Source organism: Amblyomma americanum, chromosome 5 (genome assembly GCF_052857255.1).
Source record: "Amblyomma americanum isolate KBUSLIRL-KWMA chromosome 5, ASM5285725v1, whole genome shotgun sequence".
In the NCBI taxonomy this organism is placed as follows: Eukaryota; Metazoa; Arthropoda; class Arachnida; order Ixodida; family Ixodidae; genus Amblyomma; species Amblyomma americanum.
The window spans coordinates 209,190,107-209,210,302 of NC_135501.1; the positions used below are offsets into that span (position 1 = coordinate 209,190,107).

General features: G+C 46.1%; 1 protein-coding gene across 1 annotated transcript; it reads left to right on the top strand.

Moving 5' to 3' along the window:
- Positions 1-4,330: 4,330 nt before the first annotated feature.
- Positions 4,331-19,995, top strand: LOC144133553 (xaa-Arg dipeptidase-like). The gene is made up of 6 exons (XM_077666727.1): positions 4,331-4,667; positions 8,193-8,338; positions 11,306-11,455; positions 13,865-14,006; positions 15,762-16,004; positions 19,621-19,995. The coding sequence occupies exons 1-6, from the start codon at positions 4,436-4,438 to the stop codon at positions 19,908-19,910; spliced, it is 1,203 nt and encodes a 400-aa protein (XP_077522853.1). The 5' UTR covers positions 4,331-4,435; the 3' UTR covers positions 19,911-19,995.
- The last annotated feature ends 201 nt before the right edge of the window (positions 19,996-20,196 follow it).

Below are 20,196 nucleotides of genomic sequence, written 5' to 3' on the forward strand. Positions count from 1 at the left end.
TAACGAATTTATACTCTAATAACAGGGTGAAGTTTGGGTCACTGACCAAGTCAAAAACAAACGAAAATGACGTTTCGGGTCCTGTACGAGACCCTTGTTCACAATAAGACTGTCAAAGAAGAAGGCGGGATTATATAGTCTCCAGGATTGTTCTTAATCTTTTTGCGTTGATATTACGTGAATTTATACCCTGCCTTTATTTCATTTGTCTTACTGTGTTTGAATCCCGAGAGCGCACTTACACTTCATATCTTGATCGTATTAGACGCTTACAGAAGCGAGCAGTACGAATAATGAACTTTTCGAGACATAATAAATCTAGCAATCTTTAGTTTAGCAAGTTAAAATTGATACCATTCGATTATTTGCGTGACTAAAAAGTAGCGCGTTGGGTACGTAGGATAACTAGAAATAACCAACCATTTTTTGTTTCCTTAATCCACACATTTTTAAGACGCGCAAGGAACTTCGCCCTCGGCAGTTTTAATCTTACCCCTACTAAAAAAACATATATGGTGACCAGTTCACACGTTAGGTTGGTGCCAAAGATTGGAATAAAATACCAGTTAATTTAAGGTTTCAACTGAGTTTTCACGGAAAGTTGAAAAATTATTATCTTATGCAAATGTCGACACTTTTCCTCATTATAGACGCACTTCGTACTTTTCCTACCACGACACCCGTATCATGACTAACTTTGTAACTTCTTACAACAAATTTTCTTGTGTTTTTGCTTAATGCACTCTTTTAAGATACCGTCCGTTATGAACTGTGTTCCTGTACCTGCATCTGTGAAGGGAATTTCTGTTTATTTCTCTTTATCCCAATAATTTTGCTAATATCCAGGTCGTTTTGCTCTTTGCGTTGAAGATTGCCTGTATCTGTGCACTTTTACTGTCTGTACCCAAAACTAACCGCTCGTAACGGATCCAAGCGCTGTTCAGTAATTTTTGTGTTTATGAAAGTAATATAACATTGATTGATTAATGCAGTACGCACGGGCAGTTGGCACTGACTGAAAATAAACAAATTACAACAGATAAACGAAGAAATTCGCAGGATAATAAACAGGTTAAAAAGAAAACAGCAGTGATTTTGTCGTGCGCATCGCAATGGCGAGGATTCCAATGTTCAAGACACGGCGAAAAAGAGACACGAGTTAACGCGCTTCAATTTCGAGCGGATGAGTGTTGAGTGTGTGCCGGCAGGACGGGAAACGGTTGCAGCTGCTAACGGCATTCTCACTGACGCTGCAGGCCGTGCACATAAGAGTCCTCGCAGGTACTGAGTCAAGCATTGCAAAACGGTTTTAACGCAAGCGACTGGAGACACAACAAACAGCGCTAAGAAAAGTGCGGATACCATTTCATTACGTTAAATACGTACAGGCATCCTGCGAAAGGGCGTTATAAACTCATATGTCAAACTACCTTTGATTTCCTTTAGATTTTTTAGTGAACCAAATATGTTATTGCTACATTCTTGCCGCCTGATTCGGTGTTAATGAAGACAGGAAAGAGCAGAACCTTCTGTGGCCTCCCAAAGTGCTGACCTTGAAAATCTGTTCCGCCTTCCGCAGACTTGGAGCACAAAAGGCCTCGCGGCAGCCTGACAGGAGTGACAGGCCACTTCGACGGTGGCCTGGAAATAGAAGGCAAAAGAAGGCATTTCACTCTTTGTTCATGCAACCTGCGCTTGCCAGACAATGCATTTGTTTCACAGAGTGAGTCCACCGATACAGAGTTGCGATAATTGGTGATGGCCATGTCCGTTTGTAGATGAAAGGAAGTCCTTATGGGAGCGATAAGCATTCCTCTGGAACCGTGCTTTTTTCCACAAGCCATGGATGTCTGAGAGAAGGGCAGGTAGTCATTTGAGGGCCAGCGCTTGGCAAATCCCAGATCCATCTAACAAGCGAACAGCCGTAGCAATTCTTCGCTCTTTCAAAGCGCACGAAGGGGAGGCAGCCCTGAAATGCGTGCCCCGCGTGTGCACTCAAATTTTCGTTATAGATTAATCGATACTTTCCTCTAGGTACCACTGCAGGTATGTAATTACTAGCAGCTTTGAATTTATTCAATGTGCCTCACCAAACAGTCTTTCCGAGGAAGGGTTCTGGAAGACGTGAGATGCACAGAACAAAGAAGGACGTTCAGAACAGAAGAAGGACGTTCTGGCGGGCTAGTCAGTTCATAATAAAGCGAACGAGTACAAACTACGTCTTGTTCGTTCGCGCAGTTTGTACTCGTTCGCTTACCTATGATGAGAATTTCTAGCTGTTCCAGAAGCACGCAGGAGGCACAGCCCAAAACTGTGCATCCAGATGTAAACACTGAAATTTTTGTCGATATATTTTTCTAGGTACGCCCATAGATATATAACTTCTAGCGGATGCGAATTCATTGAATGTGGTTCCCCACATAGCTTCACATTTCCGTGATCTTCTTCCGCGCTACAATGCTGAAGCTTTTGGTCAACTAAAAGAAACTGCTTCACTAAAGGTGCAGCCGAGGAAAATTTTCACCTCCCGAAATGTTCCCAAATGCATTCCAATGTTAATTTCCTAGAGTTTTTTTTCTCAATAATAGATTGGTTTGTATTGGGGTCATTGTGAGAACGAAATAGTGAAATTCTGCTTTATAAACAACAGAGATCGAAAGATAATGGAGGAAGTAAAAATGCAATATTTTAAAAGCATATAGACACTAGCACTAGACGGCTTCAGAAGAAATGTGCACAAAAACTGGGAATATTTTTAAGCAGCGAAAAATTTTAATGCCGGAATAATTACAATTGCCACTGCAAGGTTAGGTTTCAGTAGTGTCTAGCTTCTACAGTGTTCATTGCAGGGAGTTATTCAGTGGAGGGGCGGCAGAAATTTAAGCGGGCGGATGAGAATATGAAGTTTGCGGGGATAGGATGGCCGCAGCTGGCACAGGACAGGGTTAATTGGGGGATATGGGAGATGACTTAGACCTGCAGAGGGCGAAGTCAGGCTGACGATGATGATGATATTCTGCAGCGCCACCTTTTGGTCACAAATGCGGCAATAAAATTTTGCGTTATGAAAAAAAAAATCCAATTTCTTTCAGCGCATTTTTGTGAAAATCACATCGCGCAACTGTCTCTACTGTACGAATCATTGAATTTTTATTTTTCTGTTACTTTTGGAACATCCTGAACATGTTCAGCATCCATGAACAGCATGCAACTAGCCCAACTTTCTGTTCTGTTGATCCTGCACATCACAGGAATTCTCTTCGTACAGCAGACCCCATTCGTTTCTCTTTCTCTCAGTCAGGCTTTCCAACCGCAGTGAACAACATAGCCTCGCTGCTGTCCTTTGATCTCAACGATTGACGCAACGAAGCCACCGGAGGGGATCCTATCCACCTGTGCTTTGTTTGAGCAATGACGCAGCTTCGGACGAGTGAGGTATACTTTTCGAACTCGCCGTTAAGGATTTCAAGTTTTCAACTGTTGGAATATTGCTTGGTCATGTCTGACCATCAGAGCAAGAGGAGCATGACATTGGTACCTTCGACTGCTGATATTTTTTCCTTTTGTTGCAGCCATAACTATATGACTAAATTTCCTGATTGCTGAAGGTGTCGCATAGTAATATGCCATTACCGAAAATCCGCGCTTTCTGCCCCCAAAACATCAGAGCTAAGACCGGCCTGAGACATAAGAGACACGTTGGGTAGAGCATAGTGTTCTTCAAGAGCTTTCCTTCTGTATGTAGCTATATGGGAGTGTGATCTTAAAGGCGGTTGCACTTCTGCGGACGGACGGAAAGTGTGAAAAGATTTTACTTTTGTTTAAAGCACATTTTGGGCTCAACTGGACACATTTTATACCGGAAACAGATGTCTGCATTTGATCATCCTGTATTAACGCAGGGACGCCAGTGCTCCCATGCAATGCCCTTCCGAAACTGCCCAGCGCGCTTCTATGGCGGCCAGCATTTAGCTGCAAGGGCAGGCGTAGTGTCCGTGCGACTCGCCTTTCTGCTTCGTATGCCTTTTCTTATCAGGGATACGCTTCTCTACATTCTCGTCTTTTGCTCTGTCCAGATAACGACTCTGCTCTCCACGGCGATAACGCCTCTCGTCGTCGCCGTCTGGACACCGAAGCAGCAATGACCCCCACACAATCCCCGCCACTGCTGCGCTCCAGCAGCAGTATCTACAGCAAGATTACGTGCAGCCACATAAATATCTGTACACCTCGAGGCGCTGCCTTCGCGGCGAGGAGGAAACAAAGTAACAAAAAAATCATTCTTTCCTTCTCCACATTCCGTTGCCTTCTCTGCTGGAAAAACAAAAACCAGTTTCCCTCCGGAGAAAAACAGTCTTCATTCCGCGCTGTGGCACTCGAGCGCGTGTGTTTGTGCTCGCGTAGCGAGGGAAAAGCGAAGCGTTGCAGCGGAGCAATGTCGAGTGGCGACTTTCGAGAGCTGGTTTACCGCGCGGTTGACAGCAGTGCGGCCGACTTGGCGAGCGTTAGTCGGTTTCTGTGGGACCACCCGGAGCTGGCCCTCAACGAAGTGAAGGCCCATCAGTGGTTGACGGATTTCCTCGAAGAACGAGGCTTCGATGTGACGCGCCACTTCTGTCTTGACACTGCCTTCAAGGCGGAATTTGTCGCCCCAGGTGGATCCGATGGTGAGCGAACGGTAGCACTCTTTTCGTCTTCGCAATACAGTAACGAGCCTTTTAACAGGGCACATGCATGCTGCGCTGTAAACGTTTACGGTAGCCAGGAAATGAAAGGCGCACGCCTGGTAACGTGAAAAAAAAAACACATTATCGAGCAAGCCCGAAGTGTGATATTGGCGCTTAAGGACAAAATTTGTGCAGTACCGACAAAAATGAGTCATCTGCACTCGTGAGGGAAACCATAAAGGTTTTTTTGTTTTCGTTGATATGTATAGCGTTCGGGCTTTATTTTACAGCTATCGTATACCGTTTGTTTACGCACTCATTACTCAATGACTGCAAAGGCCCCATTTTTTTTTGCCGTTGACTGTCTCGTTTCCGGTGGTGCCGTCTTCGTACAGTAAAATGTTTGAAGAATAACACCAAAGCAATGCGGGTATTCGCATTTCTTTCTGTGGAAGACAGTTCGTGTAAGATTCCACTTATCTTAAGACATTTAACTACTCCGTTTCACAGCACTGTCATGCTGCATTTATATGAACACTCCTCTCTGATGACTTCGAAGTTATAACTAAATTTGCCTTCGCGCCGACTTTGTTCAGCCCAGTCTGTGTTACACAAAGCTTTAAGGCGAAAGCCTTACTAGCCCCGATATGTGAAAAGCCGGCGCCGTGTGTTGGTGTTTTAGTACGTTAGTGTGTGCGTACTTGCAGATTAATAGGATGGAACTTTGGGCTTGTTGGTGCATCACTTTTGAAAAAGACATAGCGCATGAAGACAGGACAGTGCAGAGACAACACAGGACGAGCGCTAACTGACAACTGCGGGTTTATTTGAAATCCACACTCGAGGAAACCAGTGCGCATGTCCAGCCACGCAGCAACAACCGGAAAGATTAGGACGCCGATGCAGTTATAATGAAAACATCACATGTACAAAAACTCAGAGCCCCAGACAAAGGGTAACAGCAAACACCCCTTTTGATTTTTAACTTTCAGCACGAAGAAATTTTTTTATTATTATTATTTTTAATTGAGGAAACAGAATTCTTTATGCAAGAGAGCAAGGGAAGGTTCGCCAACACATTTGTCCCTTCCAGTCCTTTGGATGTTCGATGCCTCAAGAATTTCTCTGGCAAGCCGGTCTTTGGCGCGGCCAACAACCTTAGTTTTATACAAAAGAGGACGGCACCCGCAGTCCCTACAATTCATGGGCAAGTGCCTACCACTTACACCCTCGAGTGTAAGTGGTAGGCACTTGCTGTGTGTTGGTTGAGGCGTAAGAAGCCTCTTGATCTACGTATGGCGACATGCAGAGAGAGGGCGTAAAAAAAATGGCACTTCGGTGACTAAGTGCCTTGTCACTAGCAGGGATATCGAAAAGTCGTAGGCGCTTGTAAAGGAAGACGTTGCAGTGAATGAATTCACGCGAGGATGTAAGTGGTAGGCACTTGCCCATGTATTGTAGGGACTGCGAGTGCCGTCCTCTTTTGTATAAAACTAAGGTTGTTGGCCGCGCCAAAGACCAGCTTGCCAGATAAATTCTTGAGGCATCGAACATCCAAAGCACTGGAAGGGACAAGTGTGTTAGCGAACCTTCCCTTGCTCTCTTGCATAAAGAATTCTGTTTCCTCAATTCAAAATAATAATAAAAAATTTTTTCGTGCTGAAAGTTAAAAATCAAAAGGGGTGTTTGCTGTTACCCTTTGTCTGGGGCTCTGAGTTTTTGTACATGTGATGTTTTCATTATAACTGTATCGGCGTCCTAATCTTTCCGGTTGTTGCTGCGTGGCTGGACATGCGCACTGGTTTACTCGAGTGTGGATTTCAAATAAACCTGCAGTTGTCAGTTAGCGCTCGTCCTGTATTGTCTCTGCACTGTCCTGTCTTCGTGCGCTGTCTTTTTCAAAAGTACTTGCAGATGGGGCAGAAAATCTTACCGATGGCAAGAAAAATAAGGTTATGTTGTTACGTCATCATTCACTGACAGAACACGTGCCAGTGCATCTAGGCTATCAGCCGTCGTGTCGAACGCAGCGAGTCTGCGACAGACCTCGGCGTCTGGGCTGAAGCATCGCAACAAACAAGCCACGCTAGTGTCACGCAGCTGCCGAGGTCATCATTGTTTGCCCGCTCAGGGCCGATAGGAGTCACTTGAGCGAACAGTGAGTGAAAGGCTACGAGTGCCGATAAGTAAGTGCCAATTCAAATAGTAGTTTATCATGAGGGGTGATGTGTAGAGGCTACATTTGAAGTAACTGCTGGGAATATCACAACCAATGTATGATGAATGCTAGTCTCCAGGAGCTAGTCTTTTTCAATAAATGTTGGTCTGTAGCATTGCCCTCGACATAACATGCACATCATTGTCTAGAAGAAGTGTCTTTCTTTCCTTACAAAATTATATAGCATTGTATCCAAATACTAATAAACTCACCTGCTGTGAAATGGTTCCTGTTGTTATGCTGGCAATGTGTATGTTTCGTTTCTTCGTTTTTCTTTCGTTTTATTTAAGTACTTCATGTGGGCTGACACTGCCATCAGCCAAAGATTTGTCCATATGTGCCGTCGCAATAGCGCATGCATCGTTTCAGTCGACCTTTAATTATCATCTGTCGGCAAAGACCCCGCGATGGGCTGTGAGTTGGTTGAGGCGTAAGAAGCCTCTTGGTTTGCCTACGGCGACATGCAGAGAGAGGGCGTAAAAAATATCGCGATTCGGTAACGAAGTGCCTTGGCACTAGCAGGGATGTCGAAAAGTCGTGGGAGCTTGTGAAGGAAAACGTTTAAAGCATACATTTGACTGTATCGCATTCAGTCACAGCGATTTGTTAATAACATTTGACAAGAGAGATGACCTCCATACAATGTGCTCGAAAAAAAAAAACAATAAGACATGTGATATGAATCTAGACTGCTAACGCCACTTCACTTTGGGTGTCTCTAAAACTCGAAAGCTAGTACCCACCTCCAAACCTTTATGGATCGCTTCAGCCGAATCTCATACGGTTCAGTGTAGTCTTCTCGCCAACGTGTCGAAAGTACTAAACCCGCAAAAAAAAGCACTAACACAACCCGCACGATACACTGGGCATAAAGTCTCTTCTCATTCGCTACTGACCTCCAGCAAACCAATTATCAATGTCAGTTGAAAAGAAAAGGGATAAAAGAAAGAAAAAAAAAGTCCCCTCTCCCCCAAAGCGGCGCAACGACCATTTCCTCATTCGGAGGGAGATTACCGAACGCACCGTCCCGCTTTCCCACTTTCAACAAGAATATCTTCTCTCTGTCTCAATGTCAGTTGGAAAGCCGGGTGGAGAACTGAAATTGGGAAACGGCCTGGGATAATGATGTCAACGCTTTGCGCAAGACAACGATTACTGCAGGTATCTATGGCTAGCCTTCGTGCTACACTCGTCGTGATTTGGCTCGCGCTGCTGCTGCTGCTGGTGATGATGATGAGAACAGTCTAATTATGCATAGACTGAGAGCGACTTAATAATGAAGTGCGGAATTGTTTTGCGCAATGCAGGTCCGACGATGGCCTTTCTCGCGGAGTACGATGCACTCCCGGAGATTGGACACGGCTGCGGCCACAATCTTATCGCTGAGAACGCCATTGGGGCTGCCCTCGCAGTCCAGGAGGTTATGAGGACGATCAGGAGCGTGCGTGGCAAGGTAATCTTTATTGCCTACATGAGACCGCCTAATCAGAGTTCTCTGAGAAGGCAACTCCTATGCAGCTGCTACCAGAGAGAATAAAGCTTGTACAAGATAGCGGAATACCGTAACACGTGTTTCCGCTCAATGTTGGCTTTGTTTTGAAATAAACGCCACAGGGCAACGCTGTCCAAAAGAAAAGGTCAAAGTATTGAAAAGCTGCGATTGCTTTCAACTGCACAGCTAGATACATCAGAACAAAACTTTCGTGAGAGAAGATGAAAGCACCTTCCCAGTACTCACTTATATTCTCAAATGGTTGTAGCGCACTTCTTCACTACTCGAAGTCTTCGATCCTGAGTGGCTTTGGGACGCAAAACCTGAAACCACAAATCCTAAAACGTAGTTTTACTGGTAAGTGCCGCAGTACTCTGGAAACGAAATTGGAAGAAAAGGGGCGAATGATTATAGGGGCATATTTCGGAAGCCGAATAGGATGGCATTAGTGCACATTAACAACTACGACTCTTTTTTGACGTACATAGTTTCCTATGATGCCTTCATCCTCGAACGACTTGAAGTACCCAAACCATTGCACAGGATTTGATTTCCAAGTCACTTCTGAGCGGGTCAGTCTCGGTAAATGAACTAAAGCAGTGAGATACCGATGTGCCGACAACTTGGAGCTCACATAGAGCATATCAGCAACTACGAAAGATGTAGAACTATTAGTTTTCCATCTTGATCATGATCATCATCAGCCCGAGAACGCCCACCTCAGGATGAAGGCCTCTCCCATGTCTCTCCAATTAACCCTGTCCTTTGCCAGCTGCGCCCACCCTATGCCTGCAAACTTCCTAATCTCATCCGCCCACCTAACCTTCTGGCGCCCCTTGCTACGCTTTCCTTCTCTTGGAATCCACTCCGTTACCCTTAAAGCCCAGCGCTTATCTCGCCTTCGCATTACGTGCGCTGCACAAGCCCATTTCTTCCTCTTGATTTCGACTAGGATGTCATTAACTCGAGTTTTTTTTCCCTCACCCACTCTCCCCTCTTCCTGCATCTTAACGTTACACATACCATTTTTCTTTCCATAGCTCATTGCACTGTACTTACCTTAAGTTGAATTCTTTTCGTCAGCTTCCACGTTTCTGTCCCATAGGTGAGCACAGGTAAGATACAGCTCTGAAATACTTTTTTCTTGAGGGATATTGGTAAGCTGCCGTTCATGATTTGGAAGAATCTGCCAAACGCGCTCAACCCAAATCTTTTTCTTCTATTTATTTCGCTCTCGCGATACGGATCTGCGGTGATTACATGACATAAGTAGACGTGTTTCCTTACCACTTCCACCATCTCTCTACCAGTTGTATACTGCTGTTCCCTTGCTAGACTGTTTAACATTACTTTGTTTTTCTGCATGTTACTTTTTAGACCCACCGTTGTGCTCTGTCTGTATAACTCACTGATCCTGATTTGCAGTTCATCTGCTGAGTGACTCAACAGGGCAATGTCATCAGCGAATCACAGAGTATTTAGGTATTCTGCATAAACTCTTATCCCCAACTGTTCCCAATCCATGCCTCGGAATACCTCCTGTAAGCAGGCTTTGAATAGCATTGGCGAGATCGTGTCTCCTTGCCTGACGCCCTTCCTTGTTGGAATTTTATTACTGACTTTATGGAGGACTATGGTAGCTGTGCAGTTGCTATATATATATATATATATATATATATATATATATATATATATATATATATATATATATATATATATATATAATCTCTTCCAGTATTTTGACATAAGGCTCTTCTACACCCTGATTCCGCAATTCCTGTATGGCTGCTGACGCTTCCACTGAGTCAAATGCTTTCTCGTAATGAATGAAGGCTATATATAGGGGTTGGTTATATTCTACGCATTTCACTATCATCTGATTGACAGTGTGAATATCGTCTATTGTGGAATATCCTTTATGAAAGCCTGCCTGATCATTTGCTTGATTAAAGTCTAAGGCTGACTCTAATAGCGATTACCTGAGTAAATACCTTGTAGGCAGCGGACAGTAAGCTGATTGTACTGTAATTTTTAAAGTCCTTGGCGTCAAGTGCAGCATCCACCTCGCGTGCATTAGGACTGTTAGGACCATCGGGTTAAAAAGAAAAATCCGCGTGTCGATGGGCTTTCATAACCGGGCCTGAGATGCGGCCTGATCTCGGTACCAGTACCGACAATGCACTCACTCATCAGAGCTGGATTTGGCCAACCTGGTGTAGTACTTGGTCACGACCTCCTATATGAGCAAACCAATTGCTTTTTAAGCAAGCTCAGTGGTGAAACTTATTCCAGTAGCTAATTCTTCATGATTATTGATCAAAAACTGGTGTGTTCCTGATTTCTAACAATAGGTTAGCTTAACTGAGCTGGGCCAGGTGATAAAATAGGTGCAAGTAATAAAACATCACTGTAACATTAGGGTGGAAGCAAAACGGGAACAGTCTAAAAATATTAGGACCTCGTTCTCATGCATGTCTGTTCATCTAATCTGCGACCATATTGCCTGAAATCGAAAGAAATATCTTTTTCCGTGAACTGAACTGCAATATCACTGCCTCCTCAGTTTCAATGGCAACCTGATCAGCCGGTTTCGGCTTCTAAAGCCCTCTCCCACTGCCCTTTCTTTTGATCTCCCATTCGATAGCCTTCATGCCTGCTCCACACCCGCGGTGGAGAGGGAGATAATACCTCACAACTAGTGACAGAACATGGTTTCAATATGGGTCGATACATTTCTGTTCTCTTTTCACCTTGATGCGACGCTTTATTCAGGAGCTTTTCCCCAGCAATACCACAAATTCGCGCTGTGACGCAAGCCACCGTAAGATGTAGTAAAGCGAGAGATGTGGCTGGCACTGGAATGGAAGCACTCGTAAAACAGAGGAGATTGAGCATGGACAAAACTGTGTCCTTAATATCCGACTGCAGATAGTCGTCCTCGGCACACCGGCTGAAGAAAGCTGCGGAGGAAAGGAGCTCATGGTGGAGAGAGGTGCCTTGGAGGGCATCGACGCCGCCATCATGTGCCATCCGGGACGGAGGAATGTCCTGAGGCTGGCCTTCACCGCCACCCAGCAGGTAATATCGTTTACTTGGATGCGATTTCAGACATTAGTATCCTCCCTCGCAGTTTTTTGTCCTACTTGCGGAAAGTACTACATGATCGAGGAGCAAAAGCGTGGAAGGTGCGTTCACGCATTGTGACATGGAGTTGTGTTGAGGGTGTTCAGCTGTGCCCCCCCCCCCCCCTAGTTGTAATAAATACCCTGCAAATGATCTTTAAAAGGCTGCTTCGGGTTTTTTCCCCCCAACATTTTGAGGTAATTATGACAATACATTCCTTGGAGTCCCCTGCCTCCGGCACAAAAACTTTTTCTAAGCACTAATTAAAGAGAGATATAGGGTAAACGCTTATTCGTCGACAAAAGTGCGGTGGGAGTCTGTTGGGGTCCAGCGTCGTCAGGTGGCCTTGAGCCCTTGTCGTTTGGCGACGTCTATGATTCTGCCCCCACCCGGAGTCAGACGTAGAATTCGGAGCCAAGCGACGCGCCTCCCACTGGAAACAGCAAATCGAAACCGAAACTTTGTTCGCAGTCCGGGACAACGCTTAGGTTGACGAAGCTATTATGTCGCAGACATTCTTGAAAAACGCTCCTGCGCGCGTTGAATGGCTGAAAGAACAGCTCGAAATGATGACTCGGTTCATAAAATGCCTAAGAAACCTAATACAAGCTTCATAGTTTGTTCTTCACGTGGGCAGATGGTAATAACGTGTGATAATGTGTGATAATGTATGCGACATTGCAAACGCTGCATTGCCCACAGAAATCCCCTGTAATGAGGCCACTGAAACAGCAAATTTGAAAGTAGATTGGCGCAGTAATAAGCCCCTGCATAGCTACCAACCTTGGTAGAATTGATAAGGGCAGCGAAGAAAATATACAGTAAAGTTTCATTAAAATACGCGAATCTAAAAAAAAAACGTTTGAGTTGCCCTTAAGGGTTCAGTAAACGAAAAAGTGCATTTAGCTGCAGCAATGATAGTATTAAAGTAAAATATTGGCCACAGGAGAGCAATTACTCCAAATAAACATGCCGTATGACGTGTGGCCAATGGTGACAGGCGACAATGGGCCACGAGACCTTGGTATGTGACTACGTGATTTCGTAGGGACTGTTACCCCCAAGACAATGAAGGAAGGGGGCGCGTTACAACAGCTGACGCTGCAAAATTAAATGAAAGTAAACGTTACGATAGCTCCGAAAAGAATAAAGCGGGCAGCATCCATCCCTTTCTTTCTCAGCGACAAATGTGGAGGGGTTCTTCTAGGGCAAACGACGTACGTCGCAATCATGTGCACCCGCCGCGGTGGCTCTGTGGTTAGGCGCTCGGCTACTGATCCGGAGTTCACGGATTCGAACCCGACCGCGGCGGCCACGTTTCGATGGAGGCGAAACGCTAAGGCGCCCGTCTGCTGTGCGATGCCAGTGCACGTTAAAGATCCCCAGGTGGTCGAAATTATTCCGGAGCCCTCCACTACGGCACCTCTTTCTTCCTGTCTTCTTTCACTCCCCCCTTTATCCCTTCCCTTACGGCGCGGTTCGGGTGTCCAACGATATATCAGACAGATACTGCGCCATTTCCTTTCCCCCAAAACCAATTATTAATGATTAAAATTTTGCGCAAGTTATGAGAACGCTACTATGTACGTAGGATTTGGCCATGTGCAACATAAAAGCAGGTGAAGACCACCCAAGAATGCGCAATCGATAGCAACGTGATACATGGAAGGCAAAATGAGCAACCTAAAAACAGCTGTCCAACTACGAGACCACTGTCGTTTTCCCTCAAGGAGCGAGCTGTGCAACTGCTCAAGCGATCTTGTTCGCTTCCTATCTCTGGAGGTGACGAAAAGTCTGGACGTTTTTGTTGTGGCTTATTTGTCAGTTTTGACGCGCGGCGTACGTACTGTGCGCGTCTTCTTATTACGCGTTCCTTTGAGAACAGCTCATCTTGGGCTTTTATATTGGCTGCCAATTATAGTTCTATAAGTTCAGGCCTCGGACTGTATTGCAGTGTATTAAGGGGTGGCACTTTTGGCCAGCTGTGACATAGCGGAGAGATATAATGCGGGAGGCCCTTCCGCGCTATATCTGTTGGTATTTAGGGTGAACTCCCAAGGCGGAGTAGGTTTCAGTTGCGGAATCATTACTCATTACAACTCTCGCCTGCAGTTAACCAATTCAGCCTCAACATAGCATCTGCTAGACTACCTAGTAGGGGCTGACAATACCCAGGATAGGCGCTGGTCCCACGTTAGATCCCCGGGCCAGAACGAATTTTTCAAGTACGCATCTTCTGAGAATGTTGTATAGCTTTGCTATGCGAATGAATTATTACTCCCTCCTCGAATATATTCTTTAACACAGTAGCCAATTTGCTGACAGGTATTGTCTCACAGCGTGTCGTACTGCCTCTTGCGACAGCTGGTGATCCGCTTCAAGGGTAAAGCAGCGCACGCGGCGGCGTCACCATGGGAGGGACTGAACGCCCTGGACGCTGCTGTTGCATCCTACCTCAACATTGGTTTGCTTCGCCAACAGATTCGGCCTACCTCAAAAATACAAGGTTGGCGTTCCAGATCTCGAAGGCAGTTTTCTAGTTCGCTTGTAGCCCTGCTGCTACCCAAAATAAATGTCCTTCAAAAGAAGCTGTTTGTTGCACGTGATAGCAGATAGCAGTCTTGTTGATGTAAGCCCCCAAAAGAAGAAACATTTGCGAATATGGATGATACAACACGCGTAGAGCTGGAGCACAGAGGCAAGCAGGTTTGATGCGATTATTTCTGAGATGCCGTATAAGCATCTTTGTGGCGAAAGGACTAGTTATTTTGGAAGTCTCACTGTTAAGCTGCTTTCGCTATTTCTGCTTCGTAGTTACTTATTCATGAAAACAAGAATGCTAAGCAATCCCAAGCAGGCAAGACAGTACACTGAATTGCGTGCCCCTCACTAGTGGCGTGATTCGCAAATCTAAGCAAATAGATTAATAAGGTAAAAGAAAAGCAAACAGATAAAAGAAAAGAACAGCGGCCATATCTGCGAATAGATGTCAGGAGAGGACCCCAGGCCACTGAAGGTACCCATTAACGCTATCGTGTCATATCCTTTAGTCGGAGCTTAAGTCCTCCCCGAATTTTCCTGCGGAACACGAAGAGGAAATAATGATGTCATCGGCTTTAACGGGACCGTCCGTGAGTCCTCCGCAAAGAAAAAGCGTGGAAAATATTACCAAGGACTGATGAGAAGCCCATGGAACATAATGTTTAAAGACTTGTACTCTTGGGCTTCAGTTCTATATTTTACCATCGCTAATCTCTGACGCCATACGTATTCTCACGTTGGTGTTCGTAACCATGCAGAATCTACTGATACATCTGACCATAGATAGCCTTTTCCACAATTTCATTAATGCATCTTGTTCGTAATGTTCGGCACCCCTGGCAGTTCTCGTCTGCTATTTGTAACAGTTGACTCTGCCTCCTCTTTATGTTGTTCTGATGCCTGTGTCCATTAAATATCTAAGGTAACACTGGCATTCTGAGGCCAGTCATATCTTTGGTTTTAAAAATGTTACCAATCATAACAGGCGTTCTGCTACAACCAGTGTAAAGTACGCGTCACTCTTAGAGGGAACACGAGGAACGGTTAATCCGGCTCTCAACATAGCGAAAAACAGCTTCCAGCGTAGCAGGAGCGCGGCTTGAGGCTCCTCCTCTCGAGCTCTGCGTCTTTCTTTTCAGTTTCGCCGCGAAACCTTTATTTCTCGAGTTTAGAGCCGGTTTAATCATTTCTCGTGTTTTTTCCAAGTGTGACACATAATTTAAGTTCTGTAGATCTCGCACAATATGGGGAGAAATTGGTTATAAAGAGGGAAAAAGCGTGCAAACTGTCCCACTATGTTTGGCTAACAATAGAATGTAAGAATAGGTGGAAAGGAGTGGAAAATAGGAGAGAAAAAGAATTCAGAGTAGAGCGTCAAAAGTCTACAGTCCAGTGACTTTACCTATAAGTTATGTAATGGGGCCTTCATAGAACCTGTGGAAGTCGTAAACTGGGTGAGTACTAGAGGTCCTCTCACCGTGAAGGGATTGTAACGCTAGCGGTACGAATTGAGCCACACTAGGTGGCTGAGAAACGAACCCGGCGGGTTGTATACTTTTGACAGAAAGCGCATTACCTCGCAGCCTCCCATACGATAGTGACGTACGAAGAGGCCTCCTTCTGCCTTGACCTCACCTTCTCTTTGTCTTGGACGTGCATATATGACTCTTATGTAGCCACTGCAATCGGCCTATAATGGGTGTTCTTATTCTCGGCACAGGCATCATCGTACACGCCGGAACGTACCCCAACATAATCCCGGAGGAGAGCGAACTCAAGTACCACGTGCGGGCCCCGACCACCGGCGAGCTGACGGAGCTGGTGCAGAGGGTTGAGAACTGCTTCCACGGCGCCGCGCAGGCCACCGGCTGCTCGGTGGAGATCGACAAAGGTAGTCTGTACAAGCACGTCATCCACAACGCCGCCATTACCAGGTCGTACAAGAAGCACGCTGAAGCACTGGGTGAGTGTAGTTTACGGCCGTGGCGGTCGAGTTTCGATGGAGACTAAATTCTAGAGGCCCGTGTACTGTGCGATGTCGGTGCACGTTAAAAGAACCCCAGGTGGTCGAAATTTCCGAAGCCCTTCACTGCGGTATCCCTCATAGCCCGAGTCACTTTGGGGCGTTAAACCTCCACAAACTATCAACCATGAGTGTTGTTCCTTGACATTTTCATGCTTCAGTTTTTAATGAGCGTAAGAAGAAGCAATGTCGTCCAGTAAAAAAATTCAAAGACGGTCTTACTGTCGAGAGTAGATGCAAGCATAAAATTCACTGCAGGAAGGGTGTAATCTAGGGTGGCTCGTAGATACTGATAGCCGCAACCCGAGTCTTGAGGACCCGCCGTGGGAGACCAATGTTCCACATAGTCGTGCAGGTGGTAAAGAATCACGTGCTCCATTAGTTTTCCGAAGCAGGAGGTTAGCTAAATGTGGCATAGGTGTTAAATATGGATAATAATAATAATAATTGGTTCTGGGGGAAAGGAAATGGCGCAGTATCTGTCTCATATACCGTTGGACACCTGAACCGTGCCGTAAGGGAAGGGATAAAGGAGGGAGTGAAAGAAGAAAGGAAGAAGAGGTACCGTAGTGGAGGGCTCCGGAATAATTTCGACCACCTGGGGATCTTTAACGTGCACTGACATCGCACAGCACACGGGCGCCTTAGCGTTTTTCCTCCATAAAAACGCAGCCGCCGCGGTCGGGTTCGAACCCGGGAACTCCGGATCAGTAGTCGAGCGCCGTAACCACTGAGCCACCGCGGCGGGTCGTTAAATATGGAGCGGTTTGTCCGACTTGGGATGAATATCACCGTAGCAAGTTTCGATTGCTCTCGGATGCTCCCGTCCTCCCAACTCTGGTTTAGAATTTTGGTGAGCGCTTCGAAGGAATTCTCATCGTGGTTCTGGAGGGTTCGGTTAGTAATCCTGTCCGTACACGGTGCTGGTGTGCTTTTGAGTCTTAGGAGTGTGCTCTTGAGTAAATTAGAGGTTGTTGTTGGCCGTGCTGATAGATGGGATCTGTGCTCTCGTGTTCGCGTGCATTGCGCAATGACGGCAACTCACGCGGCGCTGCCGCCCGGCTTTTCAATGGCCACCAGGACGGCGCTTGCGCCTCACGGGCTGCAGGGCAAAGCTTCTGCTCCTTTGCGCCGCGCTACAGCTTCACCCTCCACGGGACCACGAGGACGCTGTTGTTTGACGCAAGCAGATTCAGCGCAGCACGTAGCACCAGGCGGACTGAAAGCTTCCCCAAAGTCGTTTAGGTTCGCCTCTGTGCTCTCCTTTGTTGGTCACCCACGGCATGCCGACAAGAGGAGCTAAATGCATTTCAAGCTTCAGAAAGCATTTACAACATTGGGCCTGCCTGTGGTGAATTGCACGAGACTGACGTAGTGGTCGCGTCGCGGTAAAAGCTTGTCCTCCCTGCGTGGAGGGAGCCTAACTGATTCTGCAGGCATTTTCAATAAAGTCGTTCTCTCTCTCTCTCTAGCATCGATCGTTAAGACTACGCAATAAGCTAGCCATGTGGAAATAACAGAGGGAGCTATCCACGAAGGGTGCTGACAAGTGCTTTGGCGCATCCACAGAGTGTCCGCGTAGCGTTGGTACTGACCTTGCCAATAAAGGCTCCTAGTGCGTCGCCACGTTCCTGCGCTAGCGCAGCCTTAGTGGCAGCGGGATCGATTTGCAACAGACCTGAGAGAAGGCGTTTCGACATCTCCCTCGCCCACTGCAAATGTTATAGTGTGCAGTCCGAAGATGGCGGTGCTTTGGGTGACTCGTCAGCATGAAGGGAAAATGTGCTTGTCACCTATTGCAGCGCAAAACGTCGAAGACAAAGTGGTTTCGTATTGTGCCCCGTCCTAAGCATACCGGCCGACACTTTCGTTCCACCTTTTCAGCCATATACACTGAAGCTTCTTTTAGCAAGAGACGGTTGCCAGGAGGTGCATCGCTATTTGGGCGAATGGAGGAAAGGACCGCACATACGTCTGGCGCAATTTCTCGGCTTCTTGGAAAAAGCTGGCGCCAAATTGAGCTAATGGTTACAACGGCAATGTTTTTTTTCAAGCGCTGCACTGTGAGCGTTTTAGTGCCAAAGCACCACTTCAGGAGGTCAAACCGTCTCACTTAGTTTTTAGGATTCTTGACTTTGAGGATGGCCTTACCCTGGCCAAACCATAAATCTACTGAGTCGGAGTGCCCAGGCCTGAACCAGACCGCGGCGGCCGCGTTTCGATGGAGGCGAAACTTCAAAGGCTGTGCTGTGCGATGTCAGTGCACGTTTAAAGATCCCAACGTGGTCGAAATTATTCTACGACCCTCCAGTACGGCACCTCATTCCCCCTTTCTTTTTTCACTCCACTTTTTTACCTTTCATCATGATGTGATTGAGGTGTCCAGCGAAAAGCGGCAAATATACTGCGAAGAAACTCTGATTGGAAGAATGCCGAGTATGCACGTGAGAATATAGGCGCTAAAACGGGTCTGTGAGGCGCCCAACGGGGCAGTCGTCTGTGAAACGTCAAAATTGGCCAGCCACCCTGCAGATCCCTCGGCCGCTAATACTAATCAGCTTTCGTTGATTATAGCGTGAAACCGCTATAACTCCCATTATAACTCCCGGTGTACAAATCATTGTTTGCTTTGCTGACCATTGTGTTTTGTATAGAGTTGTAATTTCTTCGAATGGTACGATTTGAAAGAGGTCTAAAGAGTATATTTATGTGCTGCAATAAATTGGGCATACATATTAAAGCTCAGAAATCAGTATTTCTCCGTACCCCTCATAAAAAAAAATTCCCACTTAATTTCTTCTATATAATAGGTTCTTGACCACTGTCCGAAGCTAAACAAGTAAAAATACTTGGGTGTTATCTTTTCTTCCACATTGTTATGGAACCTGCATATTAAAACAAGTTGTTCTGCATTCCGTTAACTCTGCTTGCTCAGACACAAACGTAAAAATGTCCTTCCTGATGCGTAAATACCCTGTTACTTTTCATTTGTTAGACCAAAGCTAGAGCATGCATGCATACCAAGGGATCCTTACATTCAGTCAAATATCAAGCGCTTCGAAAGAAGACAAAAAAGACTCTCTGCTATATATTTAATAAATTCGCAAGACGATACTCCGCCTCTGAAATTATGAGAGAAAAGTTATATACCTACACATGAATCACCTCGAAAAGAGCTGAGGCTTGAATTGCTTTCTCTGCTTTTTAACAATAAGCTTGAAATGAACCAGACGCCTTATATAACAGCACCAATAATACGCCACACAAGACATCATTCATATCCTAATTCACTAACACCCTACTATGCTCAAGCAGATAAATTTAAATTTTCCTTTTTTCCTCGAACCTTATTAGACTAGGATGACGCTTTACAGACAGCTACGTAGTGATTAAAAACTGTGTAATTTTGTGCTCGCTTGTTCTCGATTTGTTCATTGTTATTTTTTATGCATTCTAATGCCCCGCAGCTTGGATCCAGGGATCCACAGTGTGTAGTAATCAATAAATATGGTTAGATCTAATAATTATTTCTCTGGCATTCATTAACGAAACGCAGGGTTCGAGTTCCAGGACGCCGACATGAGTGAGCTTCCTCCCACGGGTGCATCCACGGACTGCGGCAACGTGTCCCACCGCATCCCGACCTCGCATCCCGTCTACTCGCTCGGTGTCGGAGCCAGGAACCACACGCGGGAGTTCGCCGACGACGCGAACTCCCAAGACGCCCAGCAGCCCACACTGAACGTGGCCAAGGCCCTGGCCCTCACTGCGCTTGACCTGCTCACAGACCCCGAGCTGATGGAGAAGGCCCACAACGAGTTTGCTGCTCTCAAACTGTGCTCTTGAGATGCTGCCCGCTACTACGCCTTTTGTGTGTTTGTCTTCGTCGCGGACGTATATTGAGCGTCCATTAATAAAAACCTTAATCATTCCTGCATTCCTCCTGCGGTGCTGGTCATAGCACTCGGGTCTCCTTCAAATAATAATAGAATACTGCAGACAATCGTAATTTTGATCGCTGGTCTCACCCATAACCCGCCGTGGTGGCTCAGTGGTTAGGGTGCTCTTCTACTGAGCCGGCATATACACGGGCTCGAACCCGACCGCGACGGCCGCGTTTCAATGGAGTCGA

Coding starts and splice junctions, on each gene's coding strand:
- LOC144133553 (XM_077666727.1), top strand. CDS start 4,436: ATGTCGAGTGGCGACTTTCGAGAGCTGGTTTACCGCGCGGTTGACAGC. Junction 4,668..8,192: donor CGCCCCAGGTGGATCCGATG/GTGAGCGAACGG, acceptor TGCGCAATGCAG/GTCCGACGATGGCCTTTCTC. Junction 16,005..19,620: donor GAAGCACGCTGAAGCACTGG/GTGAGTGTAGTT, acceptor AACGAAACGCAG/GGTTCGAGTTCCAGGACGCC.